This window comes from Chiloscyllium plagiosum, unplaced genomic scaffold, assembly GCF_037043375.1.
Source record: "Chiloscyllium plagiosum isolate Xiang-an unplaced genomic scaffold, Cpla_swu_hap1 HiC_scaffold_7, whole genome shotgun sequence".
Taxonomy (NCBI): domain Eukaryota; kingdom Metazoa; phylum Chordata; class Chondrichthyes; order Orectolobiformes; family Hemiscylliidae; genus Chiloscyllium; species Chiloscyllium plagiosum.
This window is the reverse complement of record NW_028270145.1, coordinates 84,498,578-84,520,272: the sequence shown is the minus strand read 5'-3', so window position 1 is coordinate 84,520,272 and position 21,695 is coordinate 84,498,578. Positions and strand designations below refer to the sequence as shown.

At 40.6% G+C, this 21,695-nt stretch overlaps 1 protein-coding gene across 1 annotated transcript in view; it reads left to right on the top strand.

Moving 5' to 3' along the window:
- Window positions 1-21,695, top strand: part of LOC122551725 (low-density lipoprotein receptor-related protein 1-like) — a 1,910,187-nt gene that overhangs the window by 1,095,895 nt on the left and 792,597 nt on the right. The window contains exon 18 of the mRNA XM_043694091.2: window positions 465-581. Coding sequence (XP_043550026.2) covers window positions 465-581 — 117 coding nt within the window. The remainder of the gene's footprint in view (window positions 1-464; window positions 582-21,695) is intronic.

Genomic DNA, 21,695 nt, shown 5'->3' with positions numbered 1-21,695 from the left:
TGTCATAGTTTTATTCTTTTTCATCCAATTAATGTAAACTTCTTAAGAAACTTAATAAACTATCTTAAAAATTCATTATGTATCATAACTGCCTCTGTTAGGTAACTGAGATTGCACATCTCCAAAACCTAACAATGTGTCATTATAACATATTCAGTAATGTTATATGGAAATGGTACAAATGTATGCGGTATTTCATTAAAACGGGATGCGGTTATATTCAGTTGAGTAATAAGGAAGTACGAGATTTTCTTGCTACACAAAGCACATGTTCAAGATTAAATTGTGCAATTGCTTGTATTTGAAATATTTTAAAACAATCGGATCTCACTTTGTGGGTAATTCTAGGCATATTTCAATTTAAAAATAAATGATTTCTATCCACTTTTGAAAATGTTCAGTTATACAAAATAATATTGATTCCTGACATCTAATATGTTCTGATCAATATTATTTCATTGCAGGAAAGACTTGCCAACCCAATCAGTTTTCTTGTACCACTGGCCGTTGCATCCCAATGTCATGGGTTTGTGATTTAGAAGATGACTGTGGAGATCGATCTGATGAAGCTGTATCATGTGGTTAGTGTCTCCTTCAGAATTGATTTGATTCCTAAGGGCAGTATGGTAGTTAGTCAATTAGAATGTATATTATATCAAAAATATTGCTTCCAAAAGATCCATTTTTGTATGTAAAGGAAATTTTTTTCATATTGTAAGTAGATTTAATGTAGGTAACCATACTGAAGAGTATTAGTTTATGAAGCTGCTGCTTTTATGATCATGTGATCTCTGGGAAGCCGACAATTTTTGAAAGCTAGCTGGCACATTACACTGCAAGACTGCTAATTTCTGATGCTGATAGTTATCGTTTCTTGCTTGAAGTTTTAACTGAGCAGTTTCTGCAAGATTAAAACTAACTTGAGTTCAATTGATGTAAGTGCTCCACTGAAGTGTGAAGAATATGATGGTTAAAAGTAGCATTGAAATCATTATAATTGCTACAGCAGTTCAATTCGTTTCATCAAAGCTTGTAGGCATTATCATGGTTGATAAAAAAGAGTAGTAAAGATTGTACCAAGAATGAAATATACATGAAACAATTGAAAGTCATGAGAAATCCACTGAGTAAAAATTCAGAAAGAAATTGCATTTTTCATCCATAAATAATTGTTTGAATGGCTTTTGAGCTGAGTAAAGGAAAATAGAGGGTATTTGGCCTTACAAAATTGATGAATTACAATTGTTTGATGACCCAAACATTGTTAATTAATAGTATAGATAAAGCTTTTAATGGGTTAAGTCTTAGTAACAATCCACCAATCCCTGGACAGGCTTTGGTTTTACAATGGGCGAAAGTGAGGACTACAGATGCTGGAGATCAGAGTCTAGATTAGAGTGGTGCTGGAAAAGCACAGCAGGCCAGGCAGCATCCGAGGAGCAGGAAAATCAATATTTCAGGCAAAAGCCCTTCATTCCTGATGAAGGACTTTTGCCCAAAACGTCAAAGTTCTTCCTCCTTGAATGCTGGCTGACCCACTATGCTTTTCCAGCACCACGCTAATCTAGACTTTGGTTTTGCAATATTTAATGACTACCTTGAAAGAGTCATGTAAATTGCTAAAATAGCATCAATGGCTTTGGTAAAATTCAATACACTATGTGCTTATTTTGCAATTCGCATTTCTCAAGCTGTCAAAAACGTCATAGCCTGGATTTCACACTGGGCCATTCACATTCCGTGAGATGTGACATGCTAGCAAGGCCAGCATCTATTGGTCAATCCTAATTACAAATGAAAAGCTATAAGTGACCTGTTGTCTTGAAAAACTTGGAGTCTATTTGGCATCGTATATTCACTGGGCTGGTAAAGATGGAGTTCCAGGTCTTTAACTAACCAGCAGTAAAGTAATCTCAATGTGGTTCAAACACAGGACGTGTATGACCTGAGACAAAACTTGCAAGAGGAACCAAAGGATAATTAGAATTCAAAAGAGACAGCTTTTATTAACTGTCCTCTCTAAAAATGTTCAGCATTTATGGATTATACCACAGAAGGGACTTTACAATTCTCTTTGTTTCTGGTTTTCAACCTAACAGCTTTACAGTTCTTCTGATGGATTTATATGTCTCATCTCAGTTTTTCTCTGTCCCTGTCTATATGTCTGCCTCACCTCAATCTCTATTTAAAAAATGGGTATTGGAATCAGTTAACTGAGATTCAAATCATGTGTCGTTTATTTGGAACCAACTTACAGTTACCAAATAAACATTGAATAAATATTCCATTAGAAATTATATTCTGTCAGCAACTAAAAGTCTGAGATATTGAATAATCTTATGTATTATTCTTCTCTGTAATCAGGGGATTTGAGATAATTCTCAAATGACTGAATAAAGTATATTTTTAAATTGTTAATAGAATTCAGAAGCAATCAATTAAGCAAACTTAATGCAACTTCAACAATTAAATTGACTCTCCTGTTACTAATAATTACAAAATCCAAAACTTTGGGAAAAAAATTTAGAAAATTAAACTAATTTACATTTTACTGCTTCATTAATTATCTCTGCAATAATGTTTCTTGTTAACAAAGAGTTCTTAGTTGTAAATCATGCCTCCATCAATGTCTTTTAAAATCAGGAACTCTCCTTACTGAAAAGACGTTAGATTATCCTTTGTTAAGGTATTCTTGTGTTCTTTCAAAGATAGAGACTATTAAAAAAAAAACTGCTGTATCATTTATTAAATACTTCAAATAAGAAAAATGCTAAATGCATTTTTGTTTTACATAAGCGGAGAAAAACAGTATCAGCATGATATGCCATCAGGAGAACTCCATTGGTGTTTGTCCTTTCTATGCCTTCTCTGACAATCATGCCTTTCCAGAGGTTTGTATCCAATCCAGCTCTGGTCATTGAAATCACCAAGGAATATCAGCTTGTCTCCCTTTCAGACAGGAGACAATTGATCCAGGCTCATCTGTTGATTGTATAGTTTGGGAATAAACATTGATAGCTGTGGTATTCGGCCTCTGGGATAGGACAAGTCCAAGGCTTATTTATCTCATAGACAACTCACTGAGATCTCAATTGATTCAATTGATTTGATGAAATCTAGCATATGGAGTTGGGTTCACCCTCAAACTTACCCTTCCAGAAGAAGGTATATCTACCACTTCGTTGTTTGAACAGACGTTCTTCTAAGCAAAAGTGAGGACTGCAGATGCTGGAAATCACAGTTTAGGTTAGAGTGGCACTGGAAAAGCACTGCAGGTCAGGCAGCATCCGAGGAGCAGGAAAATCGACGTTTCAGGCAAAAGTCCTTCATCAGGAATAGAGGCAGGAAGCCTCCAGGGTGGAGAGATAAATGGGGGGGGGGGGGGGGGGGGGCTAGGGGCCTGGGGAGAAGGTAGCAAAGAGTGCAATAGATGAATGGGGGTGGGGATGGAGGTGATAGGTCAGATGGGAGGGTGGGGGAAGGTAGCAAAGAGTACAATAGGTGTATGGGGGTGGGGATGGAGGTGATAGGTCTGAGGGAAGGGTGGAGCAGATAGGTGGGAAGGGAGATTGGCAGGTAGGATAAGTCATGAGGACAGTGCTGAGCTGGAAGATTGGAATTGGGGTAGATGGGTGAAGGGGAAATGAGGAAACTGGTGAAGTCCACCTTGATGCCCTGTGGCTGAAGTTTTCCAAGGCAGAAGATGAGACATTCTTTCCTCCAGGCTTTGGCTGGTGAGGGAGCGTCGGTGGAGGAGGTCCAAGACCTGCATGTCCTCGGCAGTGGGAGGGGGAGTTGAAATGTTGGGCCACGGGGCAGTGGGGTTGATTGGTGCGGGTGGCCCAGAGATCTTCCCGGAAGCGCTCTGCGAAAAGGTGTCCAGTATCCACAGTGTAGAGGCGACCGCATCGGGAGCAACGGATACAAAAGATGACATTGGTGGATGTGCAGGTGAAAGGCTCCTTTGGGGCCTTGGATGGTGGTTAGGGAGGAGGTCTGTGTGCAGGTATTTCAATTCCTGTGGTGGCAGGGGAAGGTGCCAGGAAGGGAGGATGGTTTGCTGGGGGGGCGTGGACCTGACCAGGTAGTCATGGAGAGAATGGTCTTTGCGAAAAGCGGGAAGGGGTGAGGAGGGTGGGGTCCGTTTGGAGGTGGCGGAAATGTTGGCGGATGATGCAGTTTATGCGAAGGTTGGTAGGGTGGAAAGTGAGGATTGGGGGGTTCTGTCCTTGTTATAATTGGAGGGGTGGGGTTTGAGGGCGGAGGTGCGGGATGTGGATGAGATGCGTTGGAGGGCATCTTCAACCACGTGAGAAGGGAAATTGTGATCTCTGAAGAAGGAGGCGATCTGGTGTGCTCTGTGGTGGAAATGGTCCTCCTGGGAGCAGATGCAGCGGAGGCGGAGGAATTGGGAATACGGGATGGCAAATTTGCAGGAGGTAGGGTGGGAAGAGGTGTCGTCCAGGTAGCTGTGGGATTCGGTGCATTTGTAAAAAATGTCAGTGTCAAGTCAGTCATCATTAATGGAGTTGGAGAGGTCCAGGAAGGGGAGGGAGGTATCAGAGATGGTCCAGTTGAATTTAAGGTCGAGGTGGAATGTGTTGGTAAAGTTGATGAACTGCTCAACTTCCTCGCGGGAGCACGAGGTGGCGCAGATACAGTCATCAATGTAGCGGAGGAAGAGATGGGGAATGGTGCCGGTGTAACTACGGAAGATGGACTGTTCTACATAGCCGACAAAGAGACAGGCATAGCTGGGGCCCATGGCTACCCCTTTAGTCTGCAGGACTCAACGGAGAAATTGTTAAGGGTGAGGACCAGTTCAGCCAAACGAATGAGAGTGTCAGTGGAAGGGTACTGTTGGGAACATCGGGAGAGGAAGAAATGGAGGGCTTGGAGACTATGGTCATGGCGGATGGAGGTGTAGAGGGATTGGATGTCCATGGTGAAGATGAAGCGTTGGAGGCTGGAAAGTTTTGGAGGAGGTGGAGGGTGTGGGTGATGTCTCGAACATATGTGGGGAGTTTCTGGACTAGGGGCTGATAGAACAGTATCAAGGTAGGTGGAGATGAGTTCAGTGGGACAGGAGCAAGCTGAAACAATGGGTCGGCCGGGGTGATCAGGCTTGTGGATCTTGGGAAGGCGGTAGAACTGGGCGGTGTGGGGTTCCCGGACTACGAGGTTGGAAGCTATAGGTGGGAGATCTCCTTAGGAGATGAGGTTCTGTATGGTCTGGGAGATGATGGTTTGGTGATGGGAGGTGGGGTCATAGTCGAGGGGGCAGTAGGAGGAAGTGTCCTTGAGTTGGCGTCTGGCTTCAGTGGTGTAGAGGTCAGTGCGCCAAACTACCACTGCACTCCCTTTATCTGCTGGCTTGATGGTGAGGTTGGGATTGGAGCAGAGGGAGTGGAGGGCAGCGCATTGTGAGGGTGAGAGGTTGGAGTGGGGGAGGAGGTTAGACAGTTTGAGGTGGTTAATGTCTCAGCAGCAGTTGGAAATGAAGAGGTCGAGGGCGGGTAATAGGCCAACGTGGGGTGTCCAGGTGGATGGAGTGTGTTGGAGGTGAGTGAAGGTGTCCTCAGAAGGTGGGCAGGTGTCCTGATTGTAAAAGTTAGCTCGGAAGCGGAGGCGGCGGAAGAAGTGTTCGACATCACAATGCATATTAAATTCATTGATGCATGGATGGAGGGGGATAAAGATAAGGCCTTTGCTGAGGACTGATCGTTCGTCCTCAGTGAGGGGGAGGTTGGGAGGGATGGTGAAAACTCAGCAGGGCTGGGAGCTCGGACTTGGGACCTGGTGTAGGTGTGGAGCTGGGAGTTGGGGCAGAGCCTGTAACTGGAATGGGTGTGGTAGTGGGGGAATGGGAGTGGACCTCCTTCTGTCTGCCAGGTCACATTCTGGGCAGCGATTTAATGCAATAGCACAGTAATTCCCAGATTATGATAGGGGTGTGAGATTCAGGCCTGTCACGGCAGAGTTTTGTTAATGAGGAACTAATGTTTCAGTTCACAAACGTAGGGTGGCATGGTGGTTCAGTGGTTAGCATTGCTGCCTCATAGCACCAAGGACTTGGATTTGATCCCACCCTCAGGCAACCGTCTGTATGGAGTTTGCCTGTTTACCCCATATCTGCATGGACTCCTGGGTACTCCGGTTTCCTTCTAAAGTCCAAAGATATGCAGGTTAGGTGGATTGACCAGGCTAAATTGCCCTGTAGTGTTCAGAGGCATATGGCTTACATGCGTTAGCTGTGGGAATGGGTCTCGGATGGTCTCGGTGGGGTGCTCTATGGAGGGGTGGTGTGGACTTGATGGGCTGAATGACCTCCTTCCGCACTCTGTGATTCTGTGATTCTTCTTCTATGGATGGAAGATGCCTGTGCTTGAGTTCTTTATACATGCAATAGGCATGATACACTGACCCCCACATGTTTGCTGTGTAGCATGTTCTGTGTCCACTGGATAAGCCTGCCAAAATAATTGAAGGTTAGGCTCCACTGCCCATTTGGGTGTTGCTGTCAACTATCCCAATTCCTATCAAATCTTGAAGCACGCACTCTGCTTGCTTGTGGGTTGGCATCAGTGGAGAGAGAGTGCTCTACATCCATTCGTCCCTGTAAGATCAACAAAGGTTTATTGCTCCATCGTGTTTTACAAATTGTCAAATACAAGACCTCATAGAAGCAAATGTGTTGCTGGAAAAGCGCAGCAGGTCAGGCAGCATCCAGGGAACAGGAGAATCGACATTTCGGGCATAAGCCCTTCTTCAGGAATGAGGAAAGTTTGTCCCTCATTCAAACTTCCCTCATTCCTGAAGAAGGGCTTATGCCCGAAATGTCGATTCTCCTGTTCCCTGGATGCTGCCTGACCTGCTGCGCTTTTCCAGCAACACATTTTCAGCTCTGATCTCCAGCATCTGCAGACCTCACTTTCACCTCATAGAAGCACCCTCACCTGGATATTGGCACATGCTTGACTATGGCATTGACCCAGTGAGGCAGCACAAGGATGTTCACATCACCCATCCATGGCAAGATGTGAGAACTCCTGAACCAATTACCAAATATTCCAATCTAATATCAACATGACCGAAAATGGCAGCACAGATGTCAAGGATTCTGTGAAAAGTATCTACAGAACGAATACCTCACAGTCAACCTGTGACCGCTCAACAAACTGGACCTCCCTAGTCAGCCAATAACTCCATCTTAAACAGCACTTGTAAGGAGACTGTAAGTTTTTCTATTGGGGAATATCAAAATTGATTTGATAAGAGTGATCAGGAGATCCAAGAGCCAGTAAATAGCAAGTACAATGCATTCCTAAAAAGAACACCACAAAACATTGAAGGCCAGAAGCAAGTTTATGTACGGATGGTTCAATCAAAGAGCTGGAATCTAAAACACAAGGCAATAAGATGTAAGAGAAGCAGTAGCTATTCATCCCATTGAGTCTACTTTGTTATTTAGGGAAATCATAGCTGATCTGATAGTTGCCAGCTCTTCTCTTCCCCATAACTCTTTATTCCCTTACTGACATCTTGGCCTTGAATATCTTAATGACCCAGCCCGTAAGCCCTCAGAAGTAATGACTTTTGCAGATATACTCTCCTCTGAGGGAAGAAATTCCCCCTCATACTTCTCCTAACTGAATACAATTCAAAAGGTCTACAGAACCTTTTGATCTTTATCTCCATTAGTTTTCCTCATGCCATTTCTCTAGTAATTAGTCTCTTGATTAGTAAGGGGATCAAGAATTATGGGAAGAAGGCAGATTTGAGAAATATATCAGCCGTAGTTTAATGGTGGAGCAAACTTGATGGGCCAAATGATCTAATTCTGCTCCTGTATCTGATGGCATAATGGTGTTTTTGTTTGTGACCTCTCCTCCTTTTGCCCATACATTGTTTCCTATTTTTGAAATACTAATAGTATATTCAACCATCGATATTGATGAAAAGTATTCACCATTCAGCTAAAAGTTGTTCAAGTATAACGTATGTTTCATCAATGCAAATTGGCTATAAATGATTGACAAAGTGTAGATGCTGTTTGGATAACGCAAACTTTCTGCTGAATGGGTATAAACAATTTTCTACAGCACAAATTTCTAAAGCGGTTTTCTATGGCATAATTTTCTATCGAGCAAGGTTGCAGAGGAATGCAACAGTCACATTATAGCAGAATGATCGGTACTTTGCCACTTCCTGTTTGCAGTTGTTGTTTCCCCAGCCTCATCCCCTGGGCCTACATTCATTTGGCTGCTCTCTTTGGTATTATTTGTGAATTTACCATCAAAGGTTCTTTTCTTCCCTCTTTATTGTTTTGGTCACTTCTTTGATATTTAAAACTTACCCAGACCTCTGGTTTGCTACTAATCTTTGCCAGAGTTTTTCTTTTAATTTGATTCTATCCTAAACTTCCTTGGTTAGCCATGATTGGTTTATCCTCTTCCTAGAATCCTTCTTCCTCATTGTGATATATCTTTGTTGTGAGTCATTAACTACTTCCTCAAATGTCTAACATTGTTCCTCAACAGTCCTTGCTGCTGAACTCCTTTCCCTGTCCACTGTAGCTATCCTGCATAAGAGGTGATGGCTTAATGGTTTTATTGCTGGACTGTTAATCCAGAGACCTAAGTAATGTTCTGGTGGCCTGGGTTCATATCCCAAAGTCCAATGGTGACATGAATCCATTGTCGATTGTTAGAAAAGCCCATTTGGTTACCTGATGTCCTTCAAAGAAGGAAGCTTCCGTAATCCATGGAGTCGACTCTTAACTGCCATCTGGGCAGTTAGGGTTGGGCAATAGATAACGACCTAGCCAGTGACACCCTCATCTCATGAATTAATTATAAAAAACCCTCATTCTTGTTGTAATTACCTTTACTTAAGTTTATCACAGTTGAATCTGGTCCAAATTCCTCTTTCTTAAACTGGATAATCAGTTCTACGATGTTATGTTCACTGTTTTCTAGGGGATAGTTTTACTCTGACTTCATTTATTAAACTTATCTCTTTGCATATCACCAGATCCAAAATAACCTGATTCCCTGGTTGGGTCCACAACATATTATTGTTGAAGGTTATTTCAAATATAATTGTTTAATTTTATTTTGTGGTGACTTCTAACAGTTTGACTTTCCAAATCTAAATGATTAAAGTCAGCCATGATTGATGTACATTTTTGTATATATCCTTCTTATCTCCTGATTTATTCATTGTTCTGCCATATAGTTACTATTAAGAGGTCTGTAGACTATTTCTGAATGCACGAAATCATCACCATTCTCTACCACTGCAATCCTCACCAAAGTTAGAAACAATATGTATGCAAATTAGGGTCAAACGAGGCAGTGTTATTGCACTGGTACTCATCTCTGTCTTTCTTGCTAAAATATTCCATACCGTGTTCAAGCAGCTTCCCACTGTATTGTGCAGGAATCTATTCAACTTGAGTCCAGATCAAAGATCATTTCAATGTCTTGTCATCCGGTTTCAATGTGCACATCACACTTGTGCATGTGTGCATCAGAAATGTATAACCGATTGGGCCTTAGACTAAGCCTGACAAAGTCCCCCTACCAGCCTGCTCCTACTGGACAATACTGCTTCTATCTATCAAGATCCACAACAAACTACGAGAACATTGATCAATACCCATCCCTTAGGGCCTTATCTCTGCAAGGTCACAGATTAGGTGTAAAGTTCAACATCACTCCAATGAGTTTTTAGAGCCTTTGACTGACTGAAGAACAGAGAGTTTGATGACAAAAACCTCCAACTGACACCAAGCTCATTATCTGCAGTGTTGCAAAGTTACTGGCTCTTCTGTATGAATTGAAGGAATGTACAAAGGACAAAGTATATCTGAAAAGCTCAGAGAAATCTCATCAGTGAGGGTTCCACAAAACTCAGTGGGAGGTTGAGCACTCCAGTTTTGTCAAGCCAATGTCTCCAGCATTGAAGCACTGGTTATTGACAATCAGCTTTGTTGGGTGGATCACATCGCTCTCACGTCTGACACAAGATTTAGAAAACAGTCTCTTTGCCTCGTCTGATCCCTGTTACTGGAAGCGGTTACCAGGAGAACAAAGAAAATGCTTCAAGGGCATACTCGAAAACATCCCTGAAAGAATGCAATATTTCTATCAACTCAAACAAATCGCTTGTTTCAAATCCAAACTGAAGAAGAAACATCCATGAAGGAGGAGGCCATCTTTGACCGTCCTAGATGGAGGCCAAGCGTAAACATTGGAAGGAACAAGCAGAAACCCCAGGATCCAAACCACCCACTTCATGAAACATTGCCTGGGCCCTGTGGCAGGCTGTGCACATCCCATGTTTGGCAATTTAGTCAGCTCAGTACCCACAACTCTGGAGTGGAAGAAATGTACACCCTAAGAATAAGAGGTTAAAGATCCTCTGACATTCTTATGTTTCGTCGGAGTGATCATAGATGCCAACAAGTAGCAGAACAGGACTACATTTGTTTTACAACATTCAATTTATGTATTACCTGCTTAAAATCTTCTCTGTGACCTTTAAAAGTAGATTCCATGGTGATTTATTATTTTAGTGATAGTGAATATCAGTGAGATTTATTGTTCTCTTGTGCATTAAGTTGTCATATTAGTGGCATAAATCAAACAGTTAAATAAAAAAAAAACCTTTTTCACAAGAAGGAAGAAGGTGCAGCCTGGGAATGCAAGACAGATGTGGAGTGTGTGGGGGGGGTCGTGGTGATGGGGGGAGGCTGTTGGTGCAAATTCATCTTAGTACAGATAGAGAGAAACCCTCCAGCATTCTTTAGCGCCTGGAGCAATTCAGATGATGAAGTTGCAGTTGCAGGTTATAATGCCTTTCACAGCCAGCAATAAATTGATGCTTGGAATTCTTCTCAGTCCATCAAAGCCTGGATGTTGATTGCATTTTTGGGTGTCTAATGGGAGTTTTTTTCATTAATTTATAGGCACTCTTCCGTGTGTTCAAGCAAAAGTGTTAGATCGAGTAAATTACTCTCATATTTTTATGTGAGATACTCTTGTCCTTAGTATTAAAGCTAAAAGATACTGTACTAGTCATGATAGAGTTTGTGAGAAGTGGAAGAGGAAAGCAGAAACTCAATGAGATTAGGTAAAATTCTGCCATTAATTTAACCAGGTGAAATATACAATTCCTAACAATGAAGAATAAATTTGAAGGTGAGGGTTTCATGTCGTTACTTCATTTTTAATTTTGATAAAGAATCTAATGGCTTTAATCCAAGAATGCCATATGAGAAAGATATATATGAAAATGTATCAGTAAATATGGATAAAATTGTATTCAATGAGTGTGAAAATACAACTACCCAGGTACATGGTTACAGTTAATAAAAGCAAAATATAGTAGAAGAATATGGGCTGTATTTAATAGGAATTGGAGTGACTTATCAACTGACCAAAAAGCTGGGAGCAGACCTGCAGTGATCATGTTTAGCAGTCTCATTGGGATTAAATGTCCATCAGGCAGGTAACTGCTTGTTGACCTTTTTAAAGGCAAATATCCCAACAGCAAGAGTTGCCAGCTAAAAAGAGGGTCTGGAATATTTCAATCCTAGCAGCATCAATGGGACCATTTCCACTACTGGTACAACAGGAGGTTCCAGAGCAAAGCCACGGACCTAGCTCCAAAATTAGGTTGGGGCATCTAGCTTTTTTAGTGGGCAGCCTTCTAATATGGCTGTTCTCTCAGTTGAGAAAGAGAGACTTGTGGAGATTTAACCTGAGAGTCACCACTTCTGAGGGGAGGAGAAGAGATTGAGAAGGTGGGACTTTCATTTGGTACAGGAATTAAACCTATGCCGTTGGCATCATTCTGCACTGTAAACTGGATTCTGGATTAGGATGTCTAACCAACTGAGTTAAATGACTGGCTTAGGTTACCATGAGGGACCTGTCTTCTCAACATTGCTTCATGTCTGAGGCGTGGTGACCCTCTGGTTAAACACACCATGAGTGGTCTCTCTTTAATAAGAGAGCAGCGTGTAGTTCTCTGGGACTACAATGACACTACTTTTATGTATGTACACGGCAGACATTAACCGACCCCACCCCTTCCAACAACAATATGGCTTTGTAATTTAGCTCTTAAATGCCTTGATTGTTATTTGGGTGGGGAGATTACCCTTGCCTCTGAATTAACCATGAAGTGTGCTCAGGTCTTCTGTCCCAAGGTTATACCCCTCTACTCCCCACATTTCCTCCCAGCTTGCTAAAGGGCAGAGGAATACTGTAATGCCTATCTTATGCAGCTAAATCAGACAATGTTACCTGTGGAATTCAGCAGTCAGATGAACTGTCGCAATCTTTACAATTAAGTAGATATTCTATGGTTTAATTTAATGATTTTTGACGTTCAGAGAGAAATTTTGAAGGACTTCTGAGGATGTCAAGGAAGATCAACAGCACAATTTGTACACGCTCTTTTGAAAAAGGAGTTAATGACTCAAAATATCTTTCTTAATCGGTAATTTGTTATGTTTTAAGGCTATTTGTCAATCTATTTTACCCTTTGATTTACCTCTCCTGACATTTGAAATTAAAATATATGATCATTGAAATGTATGACAACATGGGGTAAACCATTCTGCTTAACTTAAACCAGCAACACAGAAAGGATTTATCCTATGCAGTAATCTGTGAAAATTCAAGAGGCCAAGTACTATTTAAAGTAAAAATTAACAACTTTATTTCTTAAAATATACCAGAGAATAATGAACTCAAAACTATTTACACCTCCTTTCTCTAATCTATCTTTACCTTCCCTTCTATAATACTAGTCCGATAAAACTCCCAATTAAGATTTACAGGAAAATTCAAATTTTAAAACCAGCCAGCTGCTGAATCTTCTCCTACTCTTCGTCAGTAGATTGGCTCTCCAGGTCAGTGTTGGGGTTTCTCTGTGCAAACTCCCTCTCTGGACAGGTATCTCTCAGAGAGTTATAACTAGCAGTCTACAGCTGTTGGTCTGGTATCAGTTCTCCAAAATGTTCAATTTTCCCCAGTTTTATACCCCAAGACATTGGAGACTGTCAATATATTCAATTCAAACTTGATTGGAATTTGGTATTTTCTGTGGTATAATTTAAACTAATTGGCTGAATTTGAATCTGTTTTGTCGTTTCCAGGCAACTAGCTACCCCAGTAGCTGGAGCACATGTTACATTGTGTCTTATTGAGAACACTTGGTGCTGTCACTGCTAGCTTTTACTCTCTTAAAGGTACAGTACACCCACATCTTCATAACACCTCCCCCTTAAGAAAAAAACGAACCATCAGAATGAAATGATAGCTTCATTTTTTCATTTAAACACAAAACCCTAACATACAGATAACTTTAATATAAGTTCACCTTAATGTCTTCCTATTTATATATATATAAAACCCATTTCAACTCTATCAGTTAAATCTGCAATAATACATCTGCGATTACATTCTTCTGACCAGCAACATGTATGATATTTAAATTAAAACTCTATAATGTAAGACTCCAATGAAATAGTTTCAAATTCTTCTCTTTAAAGCATTCTAAGAATGTAAGTGGATTGTGGTCAGTGTACACAACTATCTCTGACATATTGTTCGTGACATGCACATTAAAATGTTGTAAGACCCGGACCAAATTCAATAGTTCCTTTTTCGATCATGGAGTGTTTCCTGTGGTGGATGTTGATCTTCTTTGAAAAGTAACCTACTGGCAGTTCAATGCCATCTTCATCTTCCTGTAGGAGTACACCTCCAACTCCAATGTCACTTGCATCGATGGTGACTTTAAAAGGTTTTGAAAAGTTTGGTGCAACTAAAACGGATTTGATTTCAAATGGATGACTGCCTCTTGGCATGGTTCTGTCCATTGAAACTTTGTGTTCTTCTTCAGCAAATCGGTTAACGGTGCCACTACACTGCTGAAGTTTGGAACAAACTTCCAATAGAATCCACTGAGTCCTAAGAATCGAAGCACCTCTTTCTTCGAGGAAATTCCTTGATGGCCTTTGCCTTTGCATTCCATGGGGTCAACCTTCCATGATTGATGTTATGTCCCAAGAACATCACCTCAGCTTTCGCAAATTCTGTTTTATTTAAGTTTATCACCAGTTTTGCTTCTCATAGTTGTTCAAAGAGCTCTGCCAACTGTACTTTATCATCTTTCCAGGATTTACTAAAGATCACTACATCGTCCTAATAGACTGTACAGTTTGATAACCCAGCCACATGTCTGTTCATGAGTCTTTGGAATGTAGCGAGTATGTTCTTCCTTCCAAAGGGCATCACTTTAAACTCAAATAGCCCATTTGGGGTTACAAACACGGAAATTTCTTTTGTCGACTTTGATTAGGGTACTGGTCAATAATCACGCATTAATTCCAACTTGCTAACTGGCTTGTCCGACTTTCTCAAGACAGTCCTCCAATATAGGAGCTGGGTATGAGTCCAATTTTGTAACAACGTTGACCTTCCAATAATCCACGCAGAATCATTGAGTTCTGTCCAGTTTGGGAACTAAGGCAATCAGCAAACTCCGCTCGCACTGACTTGGTTCGAGGATGTCCTCGTTGAGCATGGCCTCCACCTCCATCTGGACCTGTCTGGCTTTGAAAAGATTAAGTCAATGGGGTGTTTTTTTATCGGAGCAGTATTTCCTACATCATGTACAATAACATTTGTCCTCCCCATCCTCTTACATTTGTCCTTGTACTGCAGCAACAAATCTTTCTAATGCATTCTATGCTCCTGAGACAGATAGCTTATTAACCTATCCCACTCCTCAAGGACATCTTTATTTTTTAATCTATTTTGAGGCACATCAAAATCCACATCATCTTGATTTGATTCCATACTCTGTGGGGTAGTAACTATAACATCTGTTTCTCCAGTTCTTTCTCTCCAGTATAATACTGTTTCAACATGTTCACATGACATACTCAATATCTTTTTTTCTATCTGGCATCTTTACTAGACAATTCATCTGACTCAACTTTTTTCCAATTTGATAGGGACCACTAAACCTGGCTTTGAAGGGATCTCCTATCACTGGTAACAGTACTAACATGTTATCCCCTTGGAAAACATCAGAGTCTCAAAGTTTTTATCTGCTACCTGCTTTATTCTACACTGTGCCCTCTTTAGGTGCTGTTTAGCTAATTCACCCACTCTATTTAACCTCTCCCCCACCTCCAACACATAATCTAAGTGTGAGATCTCTGACTTTGGTCCTGTCAATTTTTCTTCAATTAATTTCAAAGGGTCTCTCACTTCATGACCAAATATTAATCCAAAAGGAGTAAACTGAGTAGATTCAATTGGGACATCTCTAATGGCAAACAATATGAATGGGATACCTTTATCCCAATCATTCAGGTAGTTCTGACAGTGCACTCAACATTTTCAAGGACTGATACCACCTTTCTAAAGCTCCCTGAGATTCAGGATGATACGCACTGGATTTAAAGTGCTGTATACCTAAACTAATTGCAACCCCCTTGAACAGCCTAACAATAAAATTTGTTCTGACTGAATGTCTCTGGGTAGCCCATGTGTGTGAAGAAAGCTATTAACTCCTCTACTACCCTTTTTGCCTTAATATTCCGTATTGGAATTACGTCCAGAAATCTGGTAGACATATCCATTGTGGTTAACAAATACTGGTTCCCATTTTTAGTTCTCGGGAGGGGACCTGCACAATCAATTATAACCAATGGGGAAGATTCTTCAAATGCAACAAAGGTTCTGGTTTTATTACCGCCTGTGGCTTACCCACCATTTGACATGTATGACACGTATGGCAAAAGTTAACCATATCCTTGTGCATTCCAGGCCAATAAACATGTTTTAGCCTGAGTTTTGTGTACCCCTAGGTAACCACCTACAGGTAGTTCATGTACTACCTGTAACGCCTCATGTCTGTCTGCTACCGGCAACACAATCTGATGCACTTCAGCCCATTTCTCCTTTGCACTAACCTGCCATGGTCTCCATTTCCAGGATCATGTCTTTCAGATAATAACCTTCCGGAATATTCTCTGCCTCCTTTACAGAGTACGTTTCCACACACATAATATATATATATATTATCGTCTCGTCTTGCTGATGCAAGTCCCTTAGCCTTTCAGGACTAAACACTTCTGTCTGATCCTCTGCCTGTTCAGGTTTTTCCTGCATCATTACGTCAAACAGCATATCTGTCAACTGAACCTCAACTCCTTTATCTTTCTTTTTAATTTTCGTTGTGTACTGTGACTTATGATAATGGGATCTGGTTACCACACAGTCTGGGAAATACCAGGATATTTCTGTTTTAACTCCTCAGTTTCTTAGTTTTCCTTGGGCTTCTCCACAACAAGGGGTGTCACTCCCACCTTGGATCCTGCCAAAAACATTTCCAAGAACAAACTGAATTTCTGGAACTGACACTCTGTCAATCACTCCTCCCACTGTAACTTCCCTAGTCTTGAGTTGGCACTCCAACCGATCTTACCAAGGGAAATGCGAAATTTCTGTCAGTCTATCCCACATATTACCACACTCTCGGGTAACAGACCAGAAAGAGAGCATATTCGCTCATCTCTTACTGTCAGCGACTGGTTAGATCCTGTATCTCTCAAAATGATAACTTCTTGTCCTTCTCCCCCTGTTCTTTCTGAGTAAACTTTATCCACAGAGGCAAATTCTTTGTAGGGATCAGGTGCTAACTCCATACTCAGCCTCTGCCTAGGCTGTGCACTCTCTTGCAGCTCCTCGGCTCTTCTTGGGATCTCCTTTACTACCTTCAGTAATGCCACTGGCTTATCTTCTTTAACCACAGCTTTTCCCACAGCGCCTTACTTTAATGACCAGCACTGTGTCTTTATGTGTCCCATCTTCTGGCAGTGAGAACACCTTTTCCCAGTGCCCTTCCGAAACCACCAGCACTGTAATTTCATGTGTCGCACGCCATTACAGTGAAAATACCTGAAGCCTTTCACCTCCTGTTAACTCTCTTGGGCTTCTTTAACCTGTGGTAAAATCTTAGCAGTGCTCTCGACTCTTGGTTTCAATTAATGTAGGATCTCCCTTTCTCCCGACTTCTATCCCTTACAGGACAAAATTCTGGCTGGAAGTTTGATTTATGCACCAGCGTATACTCATCTGCTAATTCTGTTGCCCCTCTCATTTCCTGAACCTTCTGTTCCTCCATGTGAATTCTTAACATCTCTGGAAGTGAGTTTATAAACTCCTCCAGCAGAATAATCGCTCTTAGAGCCTAAAATTCCTGTCTATTTTCAAAGTATACACCCATCAATCAAAATGACTATGACTATTCTTTCAAACTTAACCTCAGTCTGATCTTGTTCCTTTGTTGTGTTTCTGAACTGCTGTCTACAGGCTTCTGGTACCAATTCATGAGCACTTAAAATAGCCTGTTTAACCTCTACATAATCTCTTGACACGTCATCTGACAGTGCAGCAAATATCTCATTGACTCTGCCTACCAGTTTAGTCTAAACTAGCATTACCCATAAATCCTCAGACCATTCCATATGCCTAGCCAATTTTTCAAATGAAATAAAGAAGACTTCAGCATTTTTCTCATCAAAATGTGGCAGAATTTTGACATATTAAGATATATCACTACCTTATCTTTTACTTTCCATCCTGTTAACTTGAATTTGCTGACTAAGTTGCAACTTCTGAAGTTCAAAATCTCTCTCTCTCTCTTTCTTTCTCCCTTTGTTTTTTTCTCTCTTTCTCCCTTTCTTCTCTCTCTTTCTCCCTTTCTTCTCTCTCTCTCTTTCTCTCTCCCTTTCTTCTCTCTCTCTTTGTTCAGCCAAGAACCTTCTTTCTCTCTCTTTTTTCCTCTCTCTGTCTGTCTTTTTCCCCTCTCTCTTTGTTTATCTTCTAACTCCATTTACCTCAATAGTAATTTAAGTTTTCTACCTCTATTGCACTTGTTTGTTTCTCAGATACACCTAAGTGTTTGAGTAACTCCCTTAATATTTCAGCTTTACTTTTGTCCTTGGTTAAACCCAAATCTAACTTCTATGCTAATTCTAAAAGTATGGCCTTTTTCTTTCCTTCTAAACTTCCTTGGCAAATTTGAGAATCATCTTCAAATCCTCAAATCACTTTTGCTATTTAACAGCCATTTCTCTCACTTTTAATTTAATCAACCACAAGTTACTGAAATTAAATAAATTGTCTCACCTATGTTTTATTTAATGATCTAGGACACTAACCTGCAAGTGTTTAAATCTGGGATTTTCATACCCTCAAATCTTCGTCGGTAGATTAGCTCTCCAGGTCAGTGTTGAGATTTTTCTTTGTGCAGACTCCTTCTCGAGACAAATACCTCTCAGAGAGTTCAAACTAACAGTGTACAGCTGTTGGTCTGGTGGCAGTTCTCCTCTGAACTGTTCAATTTTCCCTGGTCTTATAACCCAAAGCATCGGATTATGTCATTGGCTTTTAAGACTGTCAATCTACTCAATTCAAACTTGATTGGAATTTAGTATTTTTCAGGGTATAATTTAAACTGATTGGTCTAATTAAAATCTGTTTTGTCATTTCCAGGCAACTAGCTACCTCAATAGCTGGAGCACATGTTCCCTTGTGTCTTATTGAGAACACTTGGTGCTGTGACTGCTAGCTTTTACTCTCTTAAAGGTACAGTGCACCCACATCTTCATAACAAACGTAAATTACATTCTCTAACATAAATATTCAAATACAATGAAATTCACATGGAAACTAAATCAATTATGGATTGCCTCAACCCACAGACAAACTTTCATCCTGTAATCCCAACATAATCGCATCAAGGCCTCAGTATAAATCAGATTTCAGTTTGGAATATTTGTATTTGCATTCATGAGTGTTTATTCATTTCTTCCTTTTTTTGTTGTCAAATATTTAAGGAACGTTTCATTTAACTTAATGTGTAAATTGATTTAAGTAAATCATGTATTTTGCTTGCAACCTATGATGAGTGCAAAAATGTACTTGTTGAAAATAGAAATTTGAGGATCTTGTTTAACTTCTGTTTTCATTCCTGCATTACCAACATGATCATTGAAATAGACTTCCATAAGGTCACATTAGGCAGATCAGGGTGGCATGGAGGCTCAGTGACTAGCACTGCTGCCTCGTAGCACCAAGGGCCCGGGTTTGATTCCTGCCTCAGGTGACTGTCTGTGTGGAGCTTGCACATTGTCCCCATGTCTGTGTGGGTTCCCTCCAGGTGCTCCAGTTTCCTCCCACAATCCAAAGATGTGCTGGTAAGGTGAATTAGCCATGTTAAATTGCCCATAGTGTTAGGTGCATTAGTCAGCAGTAAATACAGGGTAAGGGAATGGATATGGATGGGTTACTCTTCAGAGTGTTGGCGTGAACTTGTTGGGCCAAATGGTCTGTTTCTGTAATGTAATCTAATCAATTACCTTCTGTTCAACTAGTTTCAGATCAATGCAAAGATACCAGCAAACCATAAATGGATCCTGCTCACTTTTTGATCAGTTTTGGAGAAGGAATCTTTCATGGGCACCGTACTGCCAAATACAGAGTACTAAATCCACCTAATTGAGGTGGATGTTAAGATTGTCTGAATATCACCTGTGAAAATAGACAAACTTCAGGAAATGTAACTTTTTAACTGTTTTGATTATAGAACATAGAATCCCTACAGCATGGAGGCAGACCATTTGGCCCATTGAGTCCACATCGATTCTTCTAAAAGCATCCCACCCAGACTCAACCTATCCCTGTAACCCTACATTTCCCATGGCTAATCCACCTAACCCCAATCATCCCTGGGTAATTTAGCATAGCTAATTCACCAACACTGTGTATCTTTGGATTGTGAGAGGAAGCTGGAGCACCCAGAGGAAACCCTTGCAGACACAGGGAGAATGTGCAACCTCCACACAGACAGTCACTTAAGGCTGGTTTTGAGCCTACATCCCAGTGCTGTGAGGCAGCAGTGGTAAACACTGAGCCACAGTGCCAACCTGAGAAAATAGACAAACTTCAGGAAGTTTGACATTTTGCAAACATTTTGTGCCTGAGGAACTGGTAAGATACAGTCCAAATGTGCCCTTCACTTAAGTTATGTTTTTAGTAAATCAATAACTCAAAATCTATGTAGAAACACAGAAACTAGTTGCAGAAGTAGGCCATTCAGCTATTTGAGCCTTCTCTGCCATTCAGTATGATCACGGCTAATCCTCTGTCTCAATCCATATTTCTCCTTTCTGCACATACTCCTTATAAAAGGTTTCTTGAATTTCATCAAATGAGCATTATTATGGAACAGAGCCATCAAATGGTTTTAATAATCACAGGCATTCAGTAATTGACAAGTCTCTGGACTCTGTCCAGAATAAAGCAGTTCATTTGAGTGGCACCCAAGCCATTATCTTCAACAAAGGTTTTTCACGACTCATGCACAGCAAGGTATACCATCTACGAGATGTGCCGCAGCAATTCATCAAGTTTCTTTCAACAGCACCTTCCAAACCAACAACCCCTATCTCCAAGAAGGGTAAGGGCAGTAGATATATGGGAGCCTCACTATCTGAAAGTTCCCATCCAAGCACCCTGACTTGAAAAAACACTGTAACTCCTTCACTCACTGCATCACTGTCTGAGAACTACCTCGCTAAATGTGTGTGCACCTAAACCACAAGAACTGCAGCAGTGTAAGAAGGCAAGTGACCACCACCTTTTTTCTGGGCAATTAGGAATTGGGCAATAAGTGGTGGTTTAGTCAGCGATGTTCACATCCAGTGAACCAATGAAAAATAATCTCAAAGAGCAATGAACAGTTCAGAACCTGTCAGGTAGGAGTGTGTTAAAGTCAAGTGAGGTGAAACTTGACCTCATTTCTCAAGACTGCTTGTTGAACATGATAGTATTGGAAGATAATCTTGCTAATTGGTCAGCTACGTAATTGAGTAAAGTTGACAGCTAATTTTGATGTAGTCAGATTGTACTCCATGTTGCAGTAGAAGCTGTAACAAACCAATTAAATATTTTCAACAGATAGTTTAGAGATTATTTCCAAATATAGATAGCCTTTTCATTTCTTAACATCATTGGAAATAACTACTGGGTTAGATGTATAACAAGCGACCAAAACAAAATTGACAAATTTCTGCTACAATATCCCTAAGTATTTCACTTTTAATTAGTTTTCCCATTAACTACCTTGTACTGTCAACTCGATGTATTTCTGATAAAATAGTTTACCTAAAATTTTGTAGTATCATCAAATGAGGTGTATGTTGGTATCCAAGTAAAATAACAAATAACAACTTATCCACATTATGCCATAATTTGCTGTTGAAGTACCAGACAGCAATTAAAATTCTATTCACAAATGCTAGATTCCTGACAGGAGTATATCTATGATTAAATGTAAAAATCTAAAAGTTGCCTCCTGTGATGCAGTTCCATTTTACAAAAATGGCATTTTGGTGCCTGCCTCACAATTAAACTACATTGAGACATATTAATTCATTTACTTTTGCAGTATATATGAGCGACAGCTGTTCTAAAGAGATTCAAGGAGCCTGTTTTGGAACAGCTTTACATCTTTAATTAAGTCTGGGTTAGCAGTCAAAGATTATTTTAGTGATTGGCTAATTGTTAATTACTGACAATAAATTTCGCTGGTATTGA